Source organism: Prinia subflava, chromosome Z (genome assembly GCF_021018805.1).
Source record: "Prinia subflava isolate CZ2003 ecotype Zambia chromosome Z, Cam_Psub_1.2, whole genome shotgun sequence".
Taxonomy (NCBI): domain Eukaryota; kingdom Metazoa; phylum Chordata; class Aves; order Passeriformes; family Cisticolidae; genus Prinia; species Prinia subflava.
In genome coordinates, this window is record NC_086283.1 from 21,892,659 (window position 1) to 21,913,863 (window position 21,205).

A 21,205-nucleotide genomic window follows, 5' to 3' on the forward strand; every position below is an offset into this window, starting at 1 on the left:
GTAACAGTATCACAGTCACCACAGCATTCCAGTTCTCCCTTTCTCTGGCGAAATTTCTCTAGTCTCTAAAACATCTTGCTCCATATATTTGTTATTTTTAAAAACAGTGTTGCTTTAACTTTACAGACACCAGAAGGATTGAAAAGATAATTGAGCATCAGGGGATAATCTCTTCCCTGCCAAGGTGATAAAGACAATCTCAGAATAAATACCAGGAAATTAACCCCAGGGTCTTTTAATAGTAAAGGAAAGCAGAAATATTGCAGAATTCAAAAGAAGAAGTGATATGACTTCTTGAGATGGCTTGGGATTTCCAGGCATAACTGGAATCAATATAAGGCAAAAGTCTGAAAGAAAACTGGGCCAGGACTAAGGTGAAAAAGCATTTTAGAGGTGAAGTGGGGGAGTCACTCATTGGGTTCCCTAATATTTATTCAGTCAAACAGCCTGATGATTTCTAGAAGTGGGGAAAAAAAAAGAGTCTGTGTTTTCTTACGTCTTCCCAACCTGACATTCTACAAAACACACTCAGATTATTGTAGGAGGACATGTGTTTGGAAGGAGTTGGTGCTGACTGAACTGAGAATATCAGCTGTGTAAAGCTGATGATGCTACAATTATTTTCTCTCAGACACTGCACATTTTAAACAATTTTTGAACATGTTAAGATAAATTATTGTCACATCCACAACAGAAATGCACATCAAAAAAAATATACAACAAACCTTATGAAAGTTCCAGTTTTCCAAATTTGAGTGCAGACAAATATAAAAAAACATTCTATTCTTTAACTTTTTTTTTTCTGAGCACAATATTTCCAGGTGTGTCCACCTCTTGCAACAGAACATGGACGGCGAGGTAGCTGGGATGCACAGACACTGGCCTTTATAAAAAGCAGGGGTTATTTCTGTTGTATTTTAGTTTTATTTCTGTCTTGTTTTTCAAATAAAGGTGTTGGGTAATGGAAGATGAAGTCAATTTAAGCATGAAGTAGTTACATTAGATTAAGATACCAAAAATAATTCGTACAATTTATCAACCGCCAGTTTGGAGAGTACAGATACTGCACTGGCTACACAGGAAACTTCTTAATCTGCCTTAAATATGTTCCAGGGACTTGAGAGTAGAGCTTGACTTATTCCCAACATCCTAAAGCTAGGAAATATGAAAATTGATTTTTCACTGATTTCTTGGTAAAATGAGGTTGAAGGGTTTTCTATTACTAGACCAAGTCAGGCTAAATAGACATAAAAAAAGGTTTGTTCTTCTCTGACTGAAGTCAAAGTCAAAATTCTTACGGACATGAAAGGCAGCAGTATCAAACCCATGATCTTGAAAGGAAATGCAGTGTATTCCCTCTGTGGAATAACAGGAACATGCTTTGAATGCTGGAATACACACTGCATGTTGTTTACACTTAGAAGAATTACTTATTGCAATATTTGCATAAGTGTTCAGCTCTGTTTAATTACAGCTGTCTGTGAGGGAGGGTTCCATGATGTGGGCACCAGATCCAAACCAGATTTCTTTGTAGAGCTGTAAAGTCAGATTCTAGAGAGATGGACACAGATTTCCATCCATATGAAGGAGCAGATTGTTTCAGACAGTCTAATGCATGAAGCGTTTCATTCTCCCTTCTGAAGCACATCTGGAGGGCTGTGCCCAGGTCTGGGTTCCTTGAGGACAAAACAGCCAAGCAGCTGCTGGAGAGGCTCCAGTAGAGGCCACAAAGATGATGAAGGGTCTGGGGCATCTCTCTGCTGAGGAGAGACTGTGGGAGCTGGTTGGTCTTGGACTGTGGACTGTGGGGACTTGGTTAGTCTGGAGAGGGGAAGACTGCGAGGGGATTTCACCAATCCCTACCATTATCTCCAAGGGGTGCCAGAGGATGGTGCCAGGCTCTGTTCGGTGGTGCCAGTGACAGGACAAGGAGCAATGGCCATTAACTAAGCCACAAGAAGTTCTACCTCAGTGCGAGGAAGAACTTCTTTTCATGGCTTGGGCAGAGCACTGGCACAGGTGCCCAGGGAGCACCGGGAGTGGCTGGGAGGGAGCTGGAAAAGGGGCTCAGCCTGGAGAAAAGGAGGTTCAGGGGGGACCTTCTCCACAACTCCCTGACAGGAGGGGGCAGCTGAAGGGGATCGGGCTCTGCTCCCGGAGAACAGGGACGGGATGAGAGGCAACGGCCTCAAGCTGCGCTAGGATGGGTTCAGGTTGGACATCAGGAGGAATTTCTCCATGGAAAGGGTGGTCAGGCCTTGGAAGGGGCTGCCCAGGGAGGTGGTGGATTCCCCATCCCTGGGGATGTCCAAAGAAGGACTGGAGGTGCCACTCAGCGCTGTGGGCTAGTGACAAGATGGGGATCGGTCACAGGCTGCACTCGATGACCTCGGAGGCCTTTTCCAGCCTCTCCAATGCCGTTGCTCCATGCCGGCACTCACTCCCAGCGCCTCAGGGGAGCTGCGGGCAGATGGAGCCGCGTGAGGGCGCGGCCGCCAGGGGGCGCTCCCGGCAGCCCCGGTGGGCGGGGATGGGGGCGTGGCCACCGCAGACCCCGCCCCGCCCTCCGCGCCGTCCCCGCTGCCGCTCCGGGACGCGGCAGCAGCGCCGGCGCCATGGTGAAGATCGCCTTCAACTCGCCTTTCGCCCTCAAGGATGAGCCCAAAAAGGAGGCGGCCGAGGCGCTGGTGGCCGACAAGGTGCGGACATAGGGGTGTCCCGGGCGGCGGCGGCGGCGGCGGGAGGAGCGGAGCGCTGTGAGGGGGGCGCGAGGAGACGGAGCCGCCGCCATTTTCTGGCGGCCGGGGGAGGCGGCGGCGGCCGCGGGGCTCTCGCTCGTGTGGCGGCCGCCCCGCCGGGCCCTGCCTGGGGCCGCGGGAGCGACTCCCCTCCGCCGTGACGAGCCGCGGGGCCCTGGTGCCGCGGCGCTGTCGCTCTCCGCAGCCCTGTCGCGGTGCGATGTCCCGTGACACCCCCGGGCCAGCGCCGGCACCGGGTGTTTATGTCGAGCTGGGCCCGTGCCAGCGCCGCGTTTCCTGACGGCGCTTTAAAGCTCCCAGCGCGGCCCTGGGCCGGCCGGGGAAGCGCAGGGAGAGCCTCCCCCCGGCGGTGGCAGCGCTCGGCCGGCGCCTCTCAGGCAAACAAAGCGGGCTGAGGCTCGTCCTCCGCTCCCGGCGGCGCTGGGAGCCTGCCGGCAGCTGCGGTGAGGCGTCGGTGTTGCGCTTAAATTAAGAAACCTGCCATAAAGGGTTTTTAAATAGAAACCTAGTCGAGCACCCTGTGGTTGGCTTTTCCTTCCCAGCGAGCTGCGCGTCGCTGGCTTGAGTGGAACTTTCCCAGTTTGTGGGAAATTTTGTTTTGAAGGTGTCTTGCGTTTTAGGCAGATGGAGGAGCTCAGCCTGTAGGTAAATACATCAGTGGTTCTAGACGGGGAAGAAGATGGCATGGGCTGAGTTTATTTGCAATTGGAGAGTAACCGAATTTTTAAAACAAAACTTGTGGAGTTGGACTCTAGTTCTGTTTTTTCTTTTTTTTTTTTTCTTCCGTTCTAAGCTTTAATCAGGAAAGCAGCTTCCCCACCAGCCTACACAGCCTCACCTGAAATAGCCTTCCTTTGGAAGGAGAAGGGATGCAGAGCGATTTTCTTGCTCAGTGCGCTCTTCTGAGCTGTCAGTTTGATGTGTGCACATTTAATACAGTAGCACTCAATTACAGGATCAAAAGGAGAGAAAGCAGGAAAACAAGGTATATAAAGGATTTAAAATTTGAAGATGTCATTAGCCTGGCCAGTTTCTTGTAGGACAAACTCGTCAGCTACTCCTGAGGCAACTGGTTATACATATATTTACTAGCCCTGTACTGTGAAAGCTCTGACTGGAATAGTTCTAACAAACACACCCCTTTTTCTGTTCTCATGAGGGCTGTTTCTCTCAGTTTGGAATATTCTGTATGTTTGCACACACGTATGTGGGATTTTAACAACCCTTCACTCTGACTTCAGGGCTCGGAGTTGCATGTAAACATCAAGTTCATAATTTTACTCCAAGACAAACTTGTTGGAGTGGTTGTTAATTTCTTCTTCAGCTAGAATATTTGTGCAGAGCAAACAAGCTTAAAGGTTAATATTGGCTGAAACAGCACAATAAAAGTTCCCTGGAGTATCTGCACAAAACTCTTTAGCTTGCAGAATATTCTCCCTGCAGGTTCTTTGGGGCTGTCAGTAGTGTTAAAACAAGTGATTTTTCTTATCCCTCGTTTGCTTTGCTTGTTACAGCTTAGAACTGTATTTTGCTTATGGGTTTTTGACGAATTTTAACTGTTACTTTTTTGTGCAGTGGTTTTGTAACCTGCTGGAGCAAAATGTTGCTGTTTTGTTCTCTTAGCAGCTCTGTCAACTCTCCCCTCTCAGGTTCAGCTGCCCACATTGCTGCTTAATATGCTCAAGTACATTTGCTTTGTTTGAAATAGGTGTAGTGCAAGTGTAGCTAATTAGATTTCGACATCACCCCTGCACTGGGATGGCTGCAGTGCCAAAACTGGTGCAGACTGGTGTGTTCAAGTAGGGACAGGCTGGATGAGTAAGGTGGGAGAACACGGAGAGAACAGGATTAATCTCCATTTTACAGCTGCTTAACCCTGAAAGGTGATTTTCACACAGCGCCACAGAAATGCGGCATCATTCTGACTTGAAACCAGGGTTTGGCTTTGTTTTTGTAGTTTGTTGCTTTTTTGACAAATGCTTCACATGCCAGTTGTAGCAGCTTGTGTCCCGCTGAACCAACATCTTTGTGTTTGGAGGATGCGCGAGTGGAATGTGGGAGTACTGACTTTCACAAAACAGCTTGGGGTTTGTTTCAGCACTTGCATAACCGATGGGTTTGACTTTTATGCTGCTGCATCTTGCTGACATGGAAATATTACAGCCCTGGTGATAATGCTGGCATTTGTTGGGAGCACAGGTCACTAAATGTGTTGTGTTCTGCAGGACCCAAATAAAGAAAGGCCACGGAAGCTGCTGTGCCCAGCCCAGCCACTGATTCTGGGAACACCTCAAAGGAAAAGATCTTTTACTGTGACATCCAATTTTCTTCCTTCCTGACTGGGACAAAGAGCAGATCTTGAAAGCAAGCTATTAAACCCTGGAGTCAAGAATCATTAAAGGGACATTCTTGACCAAATGTAGGGGTTATCCAAACATTTTGGGTTTGGTGGTTGTTTTTGTGTTTTGTTTTTTCCTTTTAAAGACTCAAGCCCAGTGTGTGATTCCAGGAGGGAATGTCTCTTCTGATTGGGATTTTGAACAGCACTTTTGCTGTTCTCATCACTTGGCTTGCAGCTGGAAGTCTGGGAAGGTGCTGCAGGAATTCTGGAAGGTTAAACTTTCCTTTCAGACACTACCTCTGCCTTTGCAGTGAGGATTGCACAACTCACTACCAGCTGAGAGCAGTTTCCTTTGGGTGCAGTCATCTTTGTTTGAGAGAACATTTGGTGGCAGAAAACAAGCTGCTGAGCTGAAGAGAGAAGTTTCAGGCTGTTGGAAACAAAACTTGCTGGGATTTGGGTAGGAGAAAGGTCATTTTGAGCCTGCAGGGTAGGATGTGCCACAGGGACTTGTTTTTATTTGGCATTATTGGAAGCTGTGTTTAAGCTGATGAGTCGTTTTCTTTCATAAGGGACTTTGCTTGTGCATATTAAAAGTTCCAAAACCTGGTGACTCGTGTCAGTTGTCTGTTCCCCAGCCAAGAGACAAAGTTGCATCTTGGCTTCTTCTGTTAATCCGGCTTTGGGAGGAAAAGTGATGTTAATGCACATGATATCAAGAGGAGGAGGGGAAGAGGCCTGAAGACACTGTGTGCGCTTAATGACCTTGATCTACAAATCCTGCTTTTTGTGCTACGGTGTGGCTGGAGCACAAGATCTTCTGTGACAGTTATTCTTCCTACATCTCAAGTAGTTTCTGGACAAAGGTTTGTCTAGAAAACGTCCTCTAACTCAGAAAATACCCTTGGTGCTGTTTGAAAACTTTTCTTAATCTGATGCAGTAACGTTTGATGAGAGTGTTTTATTTTATGATGCTGACTTGTAATTACCACACCTAGAAGAAATAGGAGATGGTGGCTCAAAGTGAAACAGTTGATAAAAACTCATTTTAAATTCAGAGCAGGTGCCCATTCTCAGTTCTCCCCTTCTTTATTTAAAGGACCCAGAAGTTGCCACACACAGAGGTGAAAACTCATCTGGAAGATGTCTCTTGACTCTGCTGGGCCTGGCCTTCATCTTGGCAGGGGTTGTTGTGGGTGGAGCCTGCATCTACAAGTACTTCATGCCAAAGGTAATCTGAGAGTTCTTTTTTATTTGAACGGCATTGGTTAAAAAAAGTATGAATGGATTATCACTAGGCTGGAAAGATGAAGGGGAAAGAAAGATGAGGACATGACAACTGCGTGTCCTTTGGGTGTGACACAGCTGTGCTCAGTCTCAGCAGACAGAAGTGCTGTGTTTGAGCTGATTTGTGCATTACCTGCCCTTGCTCATGTCCCAGCACAAGGTGTACCGTGGGGAGATGTGCTACTTTGAGAACGAGGGCCGGGAGCGGGCGGTGGAGCCGTACTTCCTGCCTATCGCCGAGGAGGCCGACATCCGCGAGGACGACAACATTGCCATCATCGACGTGCCCGTGCCCAAGTTCTCCGACAGCGACCCCGCCGCCATCGTGCACGACTTCGACAGGGTCAGTGTCGGGGGCACCGCGCAGCTCCGGGGTTGGCTCCAGGGCTTTACAGCTGGCTGTCAGCGCAGGCTGCTCCTCGGGTTTAAGCCTGGCAGAGCTGACCCTCTGAACTCTGGAACAGTGGGATTAACTCTGCACTGGTGGAACAGTCACTGTGGGTAGGAGCTCTGAGCTGTATCCCAGAACGATGCATCTCAGTGCTGTGCAGCTTTATTGTTGCCCATGGGATATCTGCAAGTGCCACTTGCTGTTGGATCAAGAATCCCATGTAAATGGAGAACGTCATAAACGTGAGTCAAGGGACTGAGGACTCGGCACAATGTCACAGCAAAATGTAGAATTGCAAACAGATGTGGGTCTTGGAGAAGGGCATTGGAAAATCACTTCAAGCAGCTGAAACCTACATCGTGACAGTGCTGTGACAGTACTATGGTAGTTGCGTGGAGTTTCTGTAAGGCAAAGAGGAGAGGGTGGATTTCATTTGCCTTTTTTATCAAAGTCATGTTGGTAGTGTTAACATTTATCCTCAGTCAGCTGTAAAAGCTCCTGTTGGTTGGTTGTAAATCCAGCCTTGGCAATGCAGATAGAATAAACAGATAATTCTAGTTGCTTCAGTTCTTGCAGTCAGGGCAATGCTGATGAGATTTTTGGAGGGACTAACACTTTTCCTGAAGAACTATTTAAAGGGAATTATCATTGTTTATCAGCAGCTGGATACCTTTTGTTTGCACTGTGCTTAATTAGACCTTTTCAGTTATGAGATCACACTCCCAGATATTTCCTCTGTGTTAGTACAAACTGTACTTCTTTACAATTATGGCAGAAGCTGCTTTTTTGTTCAGCTTTCTCTTATGTAGGAGAGTTTTTTAAACTATTGCTGTAACCACTTGGTTTGCCAAAGTGGTAACAGTTCAGTTCTTACACTGAGCAGTTCCCGAATGCATCACCTTTGTAGTAGCTGTGAGTGATCTCCAGCTTTTTTAGCTTGCCTTGGTCCTGGTGGAATTGTGTTCTTCTAATCAAAGGCCCCCTGACTAATTGAAAACTTGTTTTTTAAACAGCTTTTGACGGCGTATCTCGACTTGCAGCTGGGGAACTGCTACGTGATCCCGCTGAACACTTCCATCGTCATGCCTCCGAGGAATCTGATGGATCTCTTTGCCAAGCTGGCAGTATGTGGGAGCTTTGCTGCTGGGTTCTGCTGACAGTCTGCCTTTTGCTAAGAGTGCTGGGTGCTGCTCTTGAACTCCAGGCCCTTGCTAGAACAGTCCTCCCTCCATCAAAGTCCATAATCCCCTGGCTCAGTCACTGCACTGAAGTTAAGGCCAGCTGTCAGTGTATATTATGTTGAGTAGATTCATGCCTAATGCTCTTATTAATACCTGGCTTTATGAGAGCTGAAAGCAACCAGCAGATAAGGTTAAATTCAGCTGTTAGAAAGGAATTTGATAAAGCTCCAAATATCACTGAAAGCCTAAACCTGAGAGTTACTCCCAGCAAGCTCACTCGCCCCGTGAGGGTTTTGCTGAAAAGAACAATGTGAACTTGTTCCCCAGTTATTGGCACTGCAGTTATGAGATCACCATGAGCATTTGACTCTTCAGTGACTAAAACTGGTGTTTTTCCAAGATGATTTATGGGTCAAGTGGATAGAGCTTGCTGCTGGTTCCCATTAAATGCAATACTCGGCTGTCATGCATCAAATGACTTTTTAAAAAAATCATTGGCTCTCTTACACCTGGTTCTAGAGGCCACTGGTCTAGCTTAGCTTGTTGCGTTCTTGTTTTTTGACTCGACGAAGACAAGTTCTCAGTGTATGTCCCTGCCCCTGGTTTTAGGAGTTGGGGGGTAGGAAGCTGTTTTGGTGGTGCTGGGAGCATCTGGTGATGCCTTTTGTAGGTTGCTTTGCCTTTTTTATGTTAGAAATACACTACCTCAAACCTGTAGCCTTTCACAATATTTTGTTTCTCTTTTAGCTGCAAACTGTGTACAGCTAAACCTGACCAGGTTCTATTTACGTTTGCTTCACGGGAGGCTTGCAGAGTTGAGGTTAATTGTGCTCTGTTTGGACGTAACTGCAGCTGTTTGAAATGGCCTCTGTCAGTTTTTAACTTCCCTGGTATGCGACTGATTGAGCTCAGAGATATTAAAAATCAGGAAAGCTGAACTCTGCTGCTTGAATCCCTTCCAAAGCAAAGAGTGAAATGTAGTGGTTTGTCCCTTGTTAGCAGCAGTCTGTACCCTTCAGGCTTTGTCTCTTCCAGACTGGCTCTTACCTGCCCCAGACGTACCTGGTGCGTGAGGAGATGGTGGTTACAGAGGAGATCGATAACGTGTCTGACCTGGGCATCTTCATCTACCAGCTCTGTGTGGGAAAAGAGACCTTCAGGCTTCAGCGCAGAGACCAAATCATGGGTAAGCTTGCCTCAGGAAAAGCAAATGTATTGTTTAACTAGGGAAGGGGTAAATACTTAAACCTTGGGAGTTTTTAATCTGGGGAATCTGAGTGTTCAGCAGAAGCTGAGGCTACTCCTGGCCCTGCTGGGTATTTCCCCTCCCTTCATGTCTGAAGTTGAAGTGTCGTTTGAACACTCTGAGAAAGTTTCAGTTAAACAATTACAGGTTACATGCCCCAAACAGATTTAAGTTTGTTTCTGTTCAATTCTTGGTTGAAGTTGTAAGTAAGTTTGACTCCAAAATTCATATAATCCATCAGATAATGTGAGTCTCTGTGGGCGCAGCTTCTTCTGTCCTTGTCCTATCTAAAACTGGGTTACAGGAGCACCAAATAAAAACATTTTCTTCTGCTTTACTTGCTCTGGAAAAAAAGTAATTGAACAGTGAGCTCTGGACATCCCATACTTCCTCTCTGAAAGAGGAAGAACACTTCAGAACTGCTGAGCCCTGGTTCTTTATTGCCTGTGTGTTCCTGCCGCTGGCAGGGACTAAGCTGAGGTGTCTGTGCCCTGACCTCCTGGGACAAGACCTGGGGGGCAGAAATCTGATGCTGTGTATTTTGTTTCACTGTAGCTCAAAGCATTTCATATTTGCTGCTCCCAGCAAACAACAGTGAGCTAACCCTTTGTCGGTTAGAGCCTTTCAGAATGCAAATGTTTGGTTTGTCAGCACTCTCTGATTTGGCTGCCAAGCTCTTAGGCAAGAGTTTCCTCAGCCCAGTTGCAGCATCAGGAGCCACATCTGCCGCTTGCTGCACACAACATCCTGTTGTGGATGGAAGCGAGGCTCCCTCTGTGGGAGCAGCAGAGGGGTTCTGTGTAGAGCACATGAAGGAACACTAAACGCTGCCCTCATGGGAGGCAGAAGCATATGACTGAGCTGTTGTGAAAATGATTTTGGGAACAAGACTAAATTGACAGCTGCTGTGTCTAGAGACAGCCCTGTGAAGAGTGTTTATGATGTTCCCTGAAATCATCCTGCTCTAACATGTTGACATCTTTGCTGCAGAGTAAAAGATTCCTGCAGAGAACTTGTACAAAAGGATTCTGGTAAATGGAAAATTTTTCCTGGTACAGCTGCTGTGCTGTAACTCTCCTTGTTCGCCTGTGGAGGGGAGAGGATGGGAAATCAGACCAAACTGAGGAGGAAATTGTTCAGGGGCAAGTCTTGCCTTGCCTTCCCTATCTCATTTCTAGCACTCAGTGTATGAGCCATGTCACAGAAATGAAACTGCAATGGATAAAGTCCTGGAACTTCTCTGGAAAAGTCTTTTCATTTATTCTCATTTAACTAGTGCTGCCTGGGCTCTCAGCTTTTGTGGAGTTTGTGTATTCATCTGTTAGATCAAACTCAGGTTTGTGAGGCTGTGTCAATTCCCTGGAGTTGTAAGTTGGAGGTGTGGGAGGAACCCAGGTCATGCTCGTAGGTGGGCTCTGGAAACTTCACCTCCATCCTGATGCCTTGGAATTGAAGGATAGCCCGGATTTTAGGTGTTTATAAACGAAAGCAGTGCCCTGCTGGGGTTAAGAGCTGGTGCATCTCCTGCTTGATCTGAACAATTCTCTGCTTATTAAACAAACTAAATCCTTCTGAATTGTTGCAAGTGGAAATGATTGAAGAGAGCAGCTCTTTGATGGTAGGACTGCTGTGTTCCTGTCTCTTACTGAGCCACGGCTGATACAGGCAAAAGCCTGGGTCAGACCTAGTGCTGGCATGACCCAGAATAGAGAAAATCACTTTAATAGTGTTAGGGAGGACCAGAGGGAGGTAAATCCTCCCAAGGTGAAGTGCTCTGCAAAGCACATCCTGTGCAATGCACACTGGGTGAGGGATTTGGGATGGAAGACAACCTTGTATCAGGCTCTGGTGGCAATTCCTGGCTGGAGAAACACAGTGCACTGAATGATGGAGTCCTGTAATGACGGAAGGCTGGCAATGCTTGCTGTGGGCTGTGGATCCCTTACTCAGCCTCTTGTCCTCTCTCGTCCCCAGGTGTGCAGAAACGGGCAGCGGAGAACTGTCACTCAATCAGACACTTTGAAAACTCCTTCGTGGTTGAGACAAAGATCTGTCAGCAGTGAAAGGTGACAGATGGGAGGTGACCAGGTCACACCTTTGGGGAGAAGTCAGCGATTAGACATCGACTTCTGCAATTAAACCGTGCAGTGATAATCAAAAGCCTTATGCATTTTCTGTGTATTGCTTGTATTTCAGAAGACAAAGTCACCATTTCAGCTTTTGTTGATCCTTGATATAACTTTTTAGTGTTCTCATATAAAACTTAAATTTGAGTAAGGTTTTTTTAGAAGGCTAATATCAGTTTATCTGTTGAATGTGTTTGATTTAGTGTAATCTGGGAATGGCAGAAAAATATATATATATATATAAAAATGTTAACCAGTTCCTTGGCTGGAACCAGTTATGTTCACCTTAACTTTCACAGAATGATTAATATTAATAATCTGTGGTTTGCACATCTTGTGTAGTTCTGTAGAATAGCTCTGCACTCCGCATCTGGGCTCAAAAACCTTCCTGATCTGGCTCATTAAAGGTTTATTTTAACGACCATGTGTGCAGCATGTAAAATCCAAGCTCAGCGATCAGAAACCTTTAACACTACCCTGTTTCTTTTTGTGCAATTACTGTATTGAATTTGTATGTATATTTGGAACCTTCCCTGAGCTTATGTTGAGTTCTTCTCCCTTAGTTTGGTTTTGTGGCATTTAGTTGTTAGATTCTGATAGAGTTGCTCTTAAAGCTTGTCATTATTTTTGGTTATGACTTGGTTTATCCTGTAACTTCTATTTCCAGGATCTGTTCTGGTATAGCTCACTTGTGAACGTGACTGTAGTTGTAAACTTAAACTACTTGGGCTTATATAAAACTTTTTAGATCAACTTTTTATGAGCAAGTAGCATTACTGCTGCAGTCAGAGCATTGTTCCCTTTTTTTGGAAAGCTGCAGTCTACAGAGAATGAAGAATTAGTGTCCTGCAGTTGATAAACTCGAGAGTTTTATTAGGGGACTTTATATTGGCATAAATTCTGCAACCCTATAATAAATGTTTCTCTAAAACTGCGGTGTTTGTGTTGTGTTTGGTGCTCAGAGGTAAGGGGTTGGTGCTGTGGGCCTGGGACAGTGTGCCTTGCTCTTCTCTTACCCCTCTTACTTCTTTTTGAGCTTCTGAAGCTGAGTTTCCTCTGCTGCTGCTACGGAAATGCTTTGTGGTGCCAGACAAGCTCAAGGAGCAGAGGGAAGAACAGACGGCTCTCTCCAAACAGGATCCCCCAGGGGCAGCTTGAGGGGTGTTCGCTGCAAGGGCAGTATTTACAATTCATTTCAATATTGCTGGTGATGAGGCTGTGATTGAAGGTTTGCCGGTCCCAGGGTGTTTGTGGGTGTTAATGAGGGGCTGTGCAGAGGTTAATGAGCCCTCGGCTCTGATCCTGAGCTTTGCTGGAAGCTCAGACAGGAGAGTCCTGCCCTGGAAGTGCTGGGGCACAGAGCTGAAGTGTTGCTGAACCCTTGTGGCTTTCCTGGAAAGTGCCTGGGATTGTGCAGCGGGAAGGAAAACAGGATTTATGGACAGAGAACAGTGGAGTGGGAGAGGTGCCTGTAGGAGTTGCTGCTCTGTCATTGCTCAGGTAACTGCAGGAGAGAGGAGAACACAGGAATTTTAGCACAGGAGCTAACACGGCTCTTCCCCCAAGTTTGTGTCAAAAACCAGAGCTTTGGCTCTAAAATAGAGTGTGTAGGAGAGTATTTCTGTAAATTGAAGTGTATAGTGAAGTAAAATGCTGTGGAAAGTTCCAATTCCTGTCAGTGTGAGCCAGGTTCCCTTCACTCACAGATGTTACTGGGAGAAGCAGATGCACTGAAAAGTTTTTTCTCCAGACTTGTCCTCGGACAAGGGACTTCCTGCTCCTCTGGATTGGCTGGGTTCTTTTGGTAGCCTTGAGTGGGAGAACTTGGAGATGTGTTGGCTGTGGAGAGCAAGAGGCACCTTGTAGCACAGAGGTCTGATTTTATGGAAAATAAAACTCAGGAATTTTTTTTTCCAGATCAGAATGGCCATGCAGTCTAGTGCACATCCAGCCAGGAATGCTGGACCTCCTTCCACATGGGCTGGAATACTTTCTGTACCTTTGTAAGAAAATGAAGTCAGTTCCCAGGCAGGGAGCCAGGGACAGGAGGAACAGGTTGTTCTCACCTGCTCTGAGGTGAGCAGGGAGCTGGGTTTGGTCCCATGTGTGCTCTGCTGGCCGTGTGGTCTTTCCCTAAGTGTTTTAGGCTGGGGCTGGGTGTCCAAGCCAAAATACTGGAATTATTAGGTATTCGTGGGATCTTCTAATGCTGTGTTTGGCTTTGAGCAGCTCCTGTGTTCAGCTGGGCTACAGAAGTAGAAAGGAGCACGAGTTGAAGGAGTCATTTGCACCAGCAGATGGCACAGGCAGCAAACACTTGGGTGTAAAGTGTGTGTAACTGGTAAAAACTTGGTGTATTCACCCATCAGACAGCTTTTCAGCTATTTTACCAAAAATTAAATCTAAAAATGCTTTGATCAAAGCTTCATCCAGCTGGTGCTCAGTGTCTTTGCATAGTTTTTATCTATAGTAAGGAACATTTTTGTAATAGAACTAACCTGTGTAAAACCCTGTTAATATCTGAGTAGAACTGTGCTACCGACCTGGGTGTGGTGACTGAGGGGGTGACACTGCCAGGATGCAAATGCAAACTCAATTACTGTAAGAGCTTCGTTTACTTCGTTTACATGTTTACTGCAAAAGCATGCTGTGGGCATGGGACAGTCAGCAAGATCTCTGCAGGGACATGACAGCTTCCTTAGGGGAGCTGGCAGGTTCATCTTCTGACCCTATAAATTCAGAATCTGGTGTAGATTTTAAATACCTTTATCAGCGTGAAGCTGGCAATGCAGCGCTTTGGATATTTGCTCTTGCAGCATTACATGTGAGTTCGTTTTGGTTTTTTTTAAATCAGAAAAACACGTGAGAAAGAATTACTAAGAACACAGTTGGTTTTGGTTCTCAAGAGGAGATGCTGTTGTCCTTTGCAGAACCTGCTGCTCTGTGTGACTGCTGAGGTGTGGGTGGCTGTGGTGACAGACTCTTCCATTAGAGTATGTAATGGTCTAAATTAGAACTTCAGTCTCCTCCAGGCTTACTGTTCATAAAAATCTATAAACATTGAACTTCTTTGCATATATAAATATCTTGAGATGAAGATCTGGAGAAGAAAAAATAGGGATAGTGTGGAGACATTCGAAAGATGCCTTGAGACCTCAGGCTGGTATGAAAAGGAGCTCTAGCACCTCAGACTAGGTAAACTGCTTATCTAAACGAGGCTTTCCTGGCAGTAAGCTCAGCTCTGTGCAGGGCCCGTTGCAGAACAGCTGTGCTTGATGTGGCAGTGAGAAGCTGTCACCTCCCACCCCCAGCAGCACTCCCAGGGTCTGTGCAGAGGCTGGGGGACAAAGCCTGCTGGGTCTCCAGCAAGACTGGGCTGGCTCCTGTGGACTTTGTTAGTTCCTGGAAAACTCCCCAAAATCCAGCTGTGCTCAGCAGAATCTGGGGTGAGTGATGGCTGAAATATCAGTACTGAGCACCCTGGACCTGAAGAGAACCCGTGTCCCAGAATCCCAGGATGTTTGGGTTTAAGGAAGGGATGTTAAAGCCCATCCCATTCCATCCCTTCCCACAGGCAGGGACACCGTCCACTACCCCAGGTTGCTTCAAGCCCCATCCAGCTGGCCTTGGACACTCCCAGGGGTGGGGCAGCCACAGCTTCTCTGGGCATCCTTGTGCCGGGGGAGAATTTCTTCTGTATATCCAAATTTCCCATCTTTTGGTATGATCCTAAATCCCCCTTGTCCTGTCACTGTACCTCCTGATGAACATTCCCTCTCCAGCTTCCTTGTAGCCCCTTCAGACACTGGAAGGTCTCTTCTTCCAGAACCTTCTCCAGGCAGAACAGCCCCAGCTCTCCCAGCTTTTCTCCGCAGGGGCGATGCTGCAGCTCCTTAACAACTTGGCCTCCTCTGGACTCATTCCAACAGCACCATGTCCTCCTGATGTTGGAGACGCCAGCACTGGACACAGCACTGCAGGTGAGGTCACAGCAGAGCTGTGTAGGACCAGATAAATGGGGTGCAGCCCCCAAAACCTCCACTTTGTGGCTGGATTACCCCCCTGGGAGGGCTGAGCTGGAGGTCAGGCTTGGAAGGATTAAAGCTGCTTTGCCTGTCCTAATTCCAGGCTGGGTGGGGGATGGCTCTGCTGCCAGCTGTGGCACAGAGCCCAAATGCCAGCACTGATTGAAGCTTCCAGGCTGCCACCAAAATAATTACAATATGGATAATTACAGTAACACTATTGCATTAACATTATTTCTTCATTATGAGTATATATTTGTGATATTACCTAGGCAATGGGATGGGTGTATTTCCTGTCTTGAGAGTAATTAGAGGCTCTCCACCTACCACTCCACCTCCCAAGGAAATTATTTCTTGTAGTTCAACTATTCTGTTTACTTGAATGTATTTTTCTCTCTTTTTGTGCTGTGATGGCCCTGAATTTCACCTTAACAGATGTGAGAGTGAATTTCCTGCCTGCATACTCATTCTTACTGTGGGTAGTGGTTCCTGTCTTGCAGAAATGTTTGGGTTCTGCTGAGTTGTTCAGTTTCAGGGCTTGTTGATGCTGAGAGCTGTTGTGGATTAAATCCATGGGTGGACACCTGTGTCTGGAACAAGGAACTTCCTTTCCACTGTCCTAATCCTTTGTTGGTCTGGAACCCAGTGCTTTTATTCTGGAATGAGAGTTGTCAGCATGTGGGATTCATCAGGAATGGATCTGTGGATGGAGGAGGTTTAGATGAGATATTGGGAAGAAATCCTTCCCTGTGAGGGTGGGGAGGCCCTGGCACAGGGGGCCCAGAGAAGCTGTGGCTGCCCCTGGATCCCTGGAAATGTTTCAGGTTAGGTTGGATGAAGCTTGGAGCAACCTGGGATAGTGAAAGGTGGTGTCCCTGCCTGTGGCAGGGGGTAGAATGAGATCACCTTAAAGGTCCCTTCCCACCCAAGCCATTCCATGGTTCTATGGATATACCTACGCTTCCACCTGATGCCCCAAAACCGCTTGGGAGGGAAGGGCTGTGGAGAGTGCTTGGTTCTGTGGAGTGATGATCTCAGTGGTCACTTGGTGATAAGAAATTCACTCCTTCAGATTCTCTGCCCTTGGTGGTCGTAGGTTTTGTCATCTCATGTTCTCAGCCCTTTGCATTAATAAATCCTTATTTTTTTTAAATCAGAGTGATATACAAACTCCACTTCAGACCCCCCCTTCCCTTGCCAGTGTGCATTGTCACTCAGCCTGAAGCTGGAAGCAGTTACAGCTTTGCCTCCTCATCTCATGACCAAAAAAACCCCAAACAGGCGGGAGGATCAGACTTTCACACACCCCAGTGCCGACACTGCCGACACTTCCGTGGTGAGCGGGGCTGCTGCTGCTCCCCGCCTGTGAGCAGGCCCGCTGCGGGGGCGCACAGGAACGGCTCTGTGCTTATCACAGCCATCTGTGCCTCACCTGTGAGCAGCTTTCCTTCCTGTGGGGAGGAGCCCGCCTGCTCCCCTCACGGCTCCTGTGCTGTCACAGGGCACTGCTGGATCCCTGGAGCACGCTCCAAGCCACGGCTCCTGTTCCCTCCCATCTCCAAGGGTTTGCCCTGGTGAGACTGCTCTGGTGGAAGTGGCCGAGAGCTGCTTGCCACAGGATTGCTTCCTGCTGGGGCATTTCTCAGGCCCTGTTTTCCCCTAAGATCAAGACCCTTGATTAAGGAAAAACCAAATTTGTGGCTGTCTGAGGAAAAAGTGAGCTCCAGATCTTCAAAGCCTTTAGAAAACCAGAATGGTTTGAGTGGGAAGGAACCTTAAAGCCCATCGAGTTCCAGCCCCCTGCCAGTTCACCTCCCACTAGACCCGGTCCCTAGACCAAAACCACTTTGTGTTTCTCCAGTAAATATCCCATTTGCAGATATATTGGATAACATGTGCACTTATCCTTTTGCAGGTACATATATCCCAATATTTGTAATTTCTCAGTGGAGCTGATGGTTTCTATCCACAAAACCCTTCATTCTGCTTTCTCCATATAATTTGATTTAGTTGGGTTTTTGTGTTTTCATTTATATTTTCTTTTTAAAAACAACCAAACCCCTCTTGTTCCTGAAGGCAAGATGTGTCCTTGCTGCAGAGCTGGGATCTATAGCCGAGCATGATGATGGTTTGAACCAAATCTCACCAGGGATTTGTAGTCCCATTAGAGACTCTTGGACTGGGCCAGACGAGCCCAGAGGGAGAAATTTTGGGTGAAGGAACTCAAGGAGCAGCATTACACCAATGTGGGCAGTGCTGGTGTTCTTTTTGGGTTTGGGATGGTGCTGCTTTACCATTTTTAGGCTGTTAACAGCAGGAATAGGTTGGGCAGTGGGCTGTGATAGTTTGTGTTGATTTACTTAAATAAGAATCTTCTTACTGAATAAGAACCTCACAGCTGTCTGAGTTTCAGCTTCTGTTTCATTCAGGTGACCTGGGAACTGTCTCTGGAGCTGTTGCAGACGTTTGAGTGACCACAGGGAGTTACCCTGCCCTTAAATATCCAGTGTCCTGTGACTGTGGATTTGTTCCAGATAATGGCACTGGTCATAGGACTGATGATCTGACAGCACAGGAGGGAAACAAGTCAGCCAGAACAAGAGGTTGAGTGGGTTACATTCTTCTTCACATCATTGTAATTCATCCTGCCTTTGCTGCTTGCTTGGACTTTTTATTTTCTTCCGTGAATTCAGGGGGGAAAAAAGTGGGAGTAGAAGGAAACTTGAGCAAAAGGTGTCGAACATTATTATCTTGATGATTGGAGCTCCATGTTGTGGTGACCATGGAGGTACTCGACCTCCAAGGAGCTTCATTCTCCCTCTCTCTTTAACCTCATGGTGGCACCTCTGGGTAGCCCAGAACAAACACAGGCCCTGATGGGGTTGGTGTGACATAAGAGAGAGGAACAGAGCTGGAAGCAGGAACCACAACCAGGTCTTCCCCTCTGAGGCAATGACATTACTACATTTTATCTCTATTGGCTTTACATAACCGAATCTTTTTCATAAATCAGATATTTTGGTCACAGCTGTAGATCAAATTCTCAGAGTTTATCACTCCAAGGGCGGCAGCTCCCCTGACTTAACTGGCAGGATGAACCAGGCACTGATGGATCCAGCTTAATTTTGGTCATGATGTTTATCAAAACACCTCTGACAAGATTTTAGCTTTTTATTTTTGTGTTGGATGGGGTGGGCTCATATTTGGGTCACTCTCTGGAGGTTGGTTTTAGTTATTGAGATCTGAGGAACAGAGCCCAGCAGTGCCAGGGGTGCTCCCTGTGCATTTACACCCTGCGAGCTGGGGCTGAGGCTCGTTTTTAACAGCACAGTGAAAAAGGAAGTAAAAAGTGCAGTAAAATATGTCAAAGCTGTCTTAACCCCAGCAGGAAAATTTAACGAGTTGCAGAGAAATGGGGATGCTGCTCAGGATGTTGAGCAACCATGTGACAAAACAGCACATAAAACAGTGCTGGTAAAAGAAAAGATGTGTGAGAGGACAAAAATTCTTCTTTGGCAAGAGAAGCTGTAAATCAGTCCTTTTCATGGCAAAAAGAGATCTTTGGGATTCCATGGTAATGGCAGAGGATGAAGAGGGCACTGGGAATGTTGGAGGACAACATGGCCATGCTCGCAGCTCGGGGGCAGGAGGTGGCTGGGGGTTCTGAGCATGGTGAGATGTCACCTGCCCAAGGCTGGGGCACAAATGCTGCCACGGAGGAGGAGAGGGCAGGAGGGAGGGACACCCAAAGGTGCCATCATGGGATGGCTCAAGGCAGCAATGACATGGAACTAAACCAGGGAATTCATCAGCACCAGACCTCAGGGATTATTGGGGCTTCAGGGGGGTGGGCTGTGATCCCATCTTGCCGGGGAGGGGAGGGGAGGGGAGGGGAGGGGAGGGGAGGGAAAAGGGAAGGGAAGGGAAGGTGCGGGAAGGGAAGGGAAGGGAAGGGAAGGTGCGGGAAGGGAAGGGAAGGGAAGGGAAGGGAAGGGAAGGGAAGGGAAGGGAAGGGAAGGGAAGGGAAGGGAAGGGAAGGGAAGGGAAGGGAAGGGAAGGGAAGGGAAGGGAAGGGAAGGGAAGGGAAGGGAAGGGAAGGGAAGGGAAGGGAAGGGAAGGGAAGGGAAGGGAAGGGAAGGGAAGGGAAGGGAAGGGAAGGGAAGGGAAGGGAAGGGAAGGTGCGGGAAGGTGCGGGAAGGTGCGGGAAGGTGCGGGAAGGGAAGGTGCGGGAAGGTGCGGGAAGGTGCGGGAAGGGAAGGGAAGGGAAGGGAAGGGAAGGGAAGGGAAGGGAAGGGAAGGGAAGGGAAGGGAAGGGAAGGGAAGGGAAGGGAAGGGAAGGGAAGGGAAGGGAAGGGAAGGGAAGGGAAGGGAAGGGAAGGGAAGGGAAGGGAAGGGAAGGGAAGGGAAGGGAAGGGAAGGGAAGGGAAGGGAAGGGAAGGGAAGGGAAGGGAAGGGAAGGGAAGGGAAGGGAAGGGAAGGGAAGGTGCGGGAAGGGAAGGGAAGGTGCGGGAAGGGAAGGTGCGGGAAGGTGCGGGAAGGTGCGGGAAGGTGCGGGAAGGTGCGGGAAGGGAAGGGAAGGGAAGGGAAGGGAAGGGAAGGGAAGGGAAGGGAAGGGAAGGGAAGGGAAGGGAAGGGAAGGGAAGGGAAGGGAAGGGAAGGGAAGGGAAGGGAAGGGAAGGGAAGGGAAGGGAAGGGAAGGGAAGGGAAGGGAAGGGAAGGGAAGGGAAGGGAAGGGTGCGGGAAGGGAAGGGTGCGGGAAGGGTGCGGGAAGGGAAGGGTGCGGGAAGGGTGCGGGAAGGGTGCGGGAAGGGTGCGGGAAGGGTGCGGGAAGGGAAGGGAAGGGAAGGGAAGGGTGCGGGAAGGGAAGGGAAGGGAAGGGAAGGGAAGGGAAGGGAAGGGAAGGGAAGGGAAGGGAAGGGAAGGGAAGGGAAGGGAAGGGAAGGGAAGGGAAGGGAAGGGAAGGGAAGGGAAGGGAAGGGAAGGGAAGGGAAGGGAAGGGAAGGGAAGGGAAGGGAAGGGAAGGGAAGGGGGGCTGTGCTCCCACTGCTGTGCCAGCTGTCAAGTGCAAGGGCAGCTCTGAGTCTCAGCATGCACAGGAAAAGCCCCAAGGCAGCCGCTGAGTCTCTTATCACGGTGCCAGTGGCAGGGAAGAGGCGGTGCCTGAGAGGGGGTGAGAGGTTGTGCAGCTGCTACTGGGCTGGGAGCGCGGGGGGGGCGATGGAAGCGGGGCAGGGCTGGGGCAGACCCAGAACTCTGCTTCCCCCTGACCCTGCCATCCTCATCCACCTTGTGCCATATGTGAGTAAGGCTCCCAAAAACCGATCATTCTGAACAGCTCAAGCTCCCCAGGCATGCGTCAAACGATCCCTAAGGCTACACTCTTGCTACAATGGCTTTCCTTTGGCCCAGCAGGGGTTAAATGTGATTCTGTGCCCAAAAGCCACTCGTCACTTCAGCACAGAGCCAGCCTGGTGAGGGCACTGGCAGAGGCCTCAGCGCTTTGCTGCTCAGGGTAACAACACCCTGGGGACAGCTGCAGCCAGAGGAAAACCTTTCCTGCAGAATAAAGGGGATATTTTGGGGCTTGGGGGTTTTTGTTCTCAGTTATAGTCTCATTCAGATTCCCATTCCAGATCCACCAGCTGCAGATCAGATTATTCAGATTATTTTAGAGATTCACAGAATATTCTGAGTCAGAGGGGGCTCCTAAGGATCATTGAGTCCAGCTGGTGGATCCTGAGACACTAATAATACAGAGGCATGCCAAAAATACCCACGGCATGAAAATCCACCTCCTGGTAATCTCAGGAACATCTTGATTCTGCAGTTGTTGGTGGCAGCATCCCCAG

General features: G+C 48.1%; 1 protein-coding gene across 1 annotated transcript; it reads left to right on the plus strand.

The window, feature by feature from the left end:
- Positions 1 to 2,540: 2,540 nt before the first annotated feature.
- Positions 2,541 to 12,262, plus strand: LOC134563865 (integral membrane protein 2A-like). The gene is made up of 6 exons (XM_063422249.1): positions 2,541 to 2,699; positions 6,200 to 6,331; positions 6,542 to 6,730; positions 7,792 to 7,902; positions 8,995 to 9,145; positions 11,180 to 12,262. The coding sequence occupies exons 1-6, from the start codon at positions 2,616 to 2,618 to the stop codon at positions 11,266 to 11,268; spliced, it is 756 nt and encodes a 251-aa protein (XP_063278319.1). The 5' UTR covers positions 2,541 to 2,615; the 3' UTR covers positions 11,269 to 12,262.
- The last annotated feature ends 8,943 nt before the right edge of the window (positions 12,263 to 21,205 follow it).

Coding starts and splice junctions, on each gene's coding strand:
- LOC134563865 (XM_063422249.1), top strand. CDS start 2,616: ATGGTGAAGATCGCCTTCAACTCGCCTTTCGCCCTCAAGGATGAGCCC. Junction 6,731..7,791: donor TCGTGCACGACTTCGACAGG/GTCAGTGTCGGG, acceptor TTTTTTAAACAG/CTTTTGACGGCGTATCTCGA. Junction 9,146..11,179: donor GCGCAGAGACCAAATCATGG/GTAAGCTTGCCT, acceptor TCTCGTCCCCAG/GTGTGCAGAAACGGGCAGCG.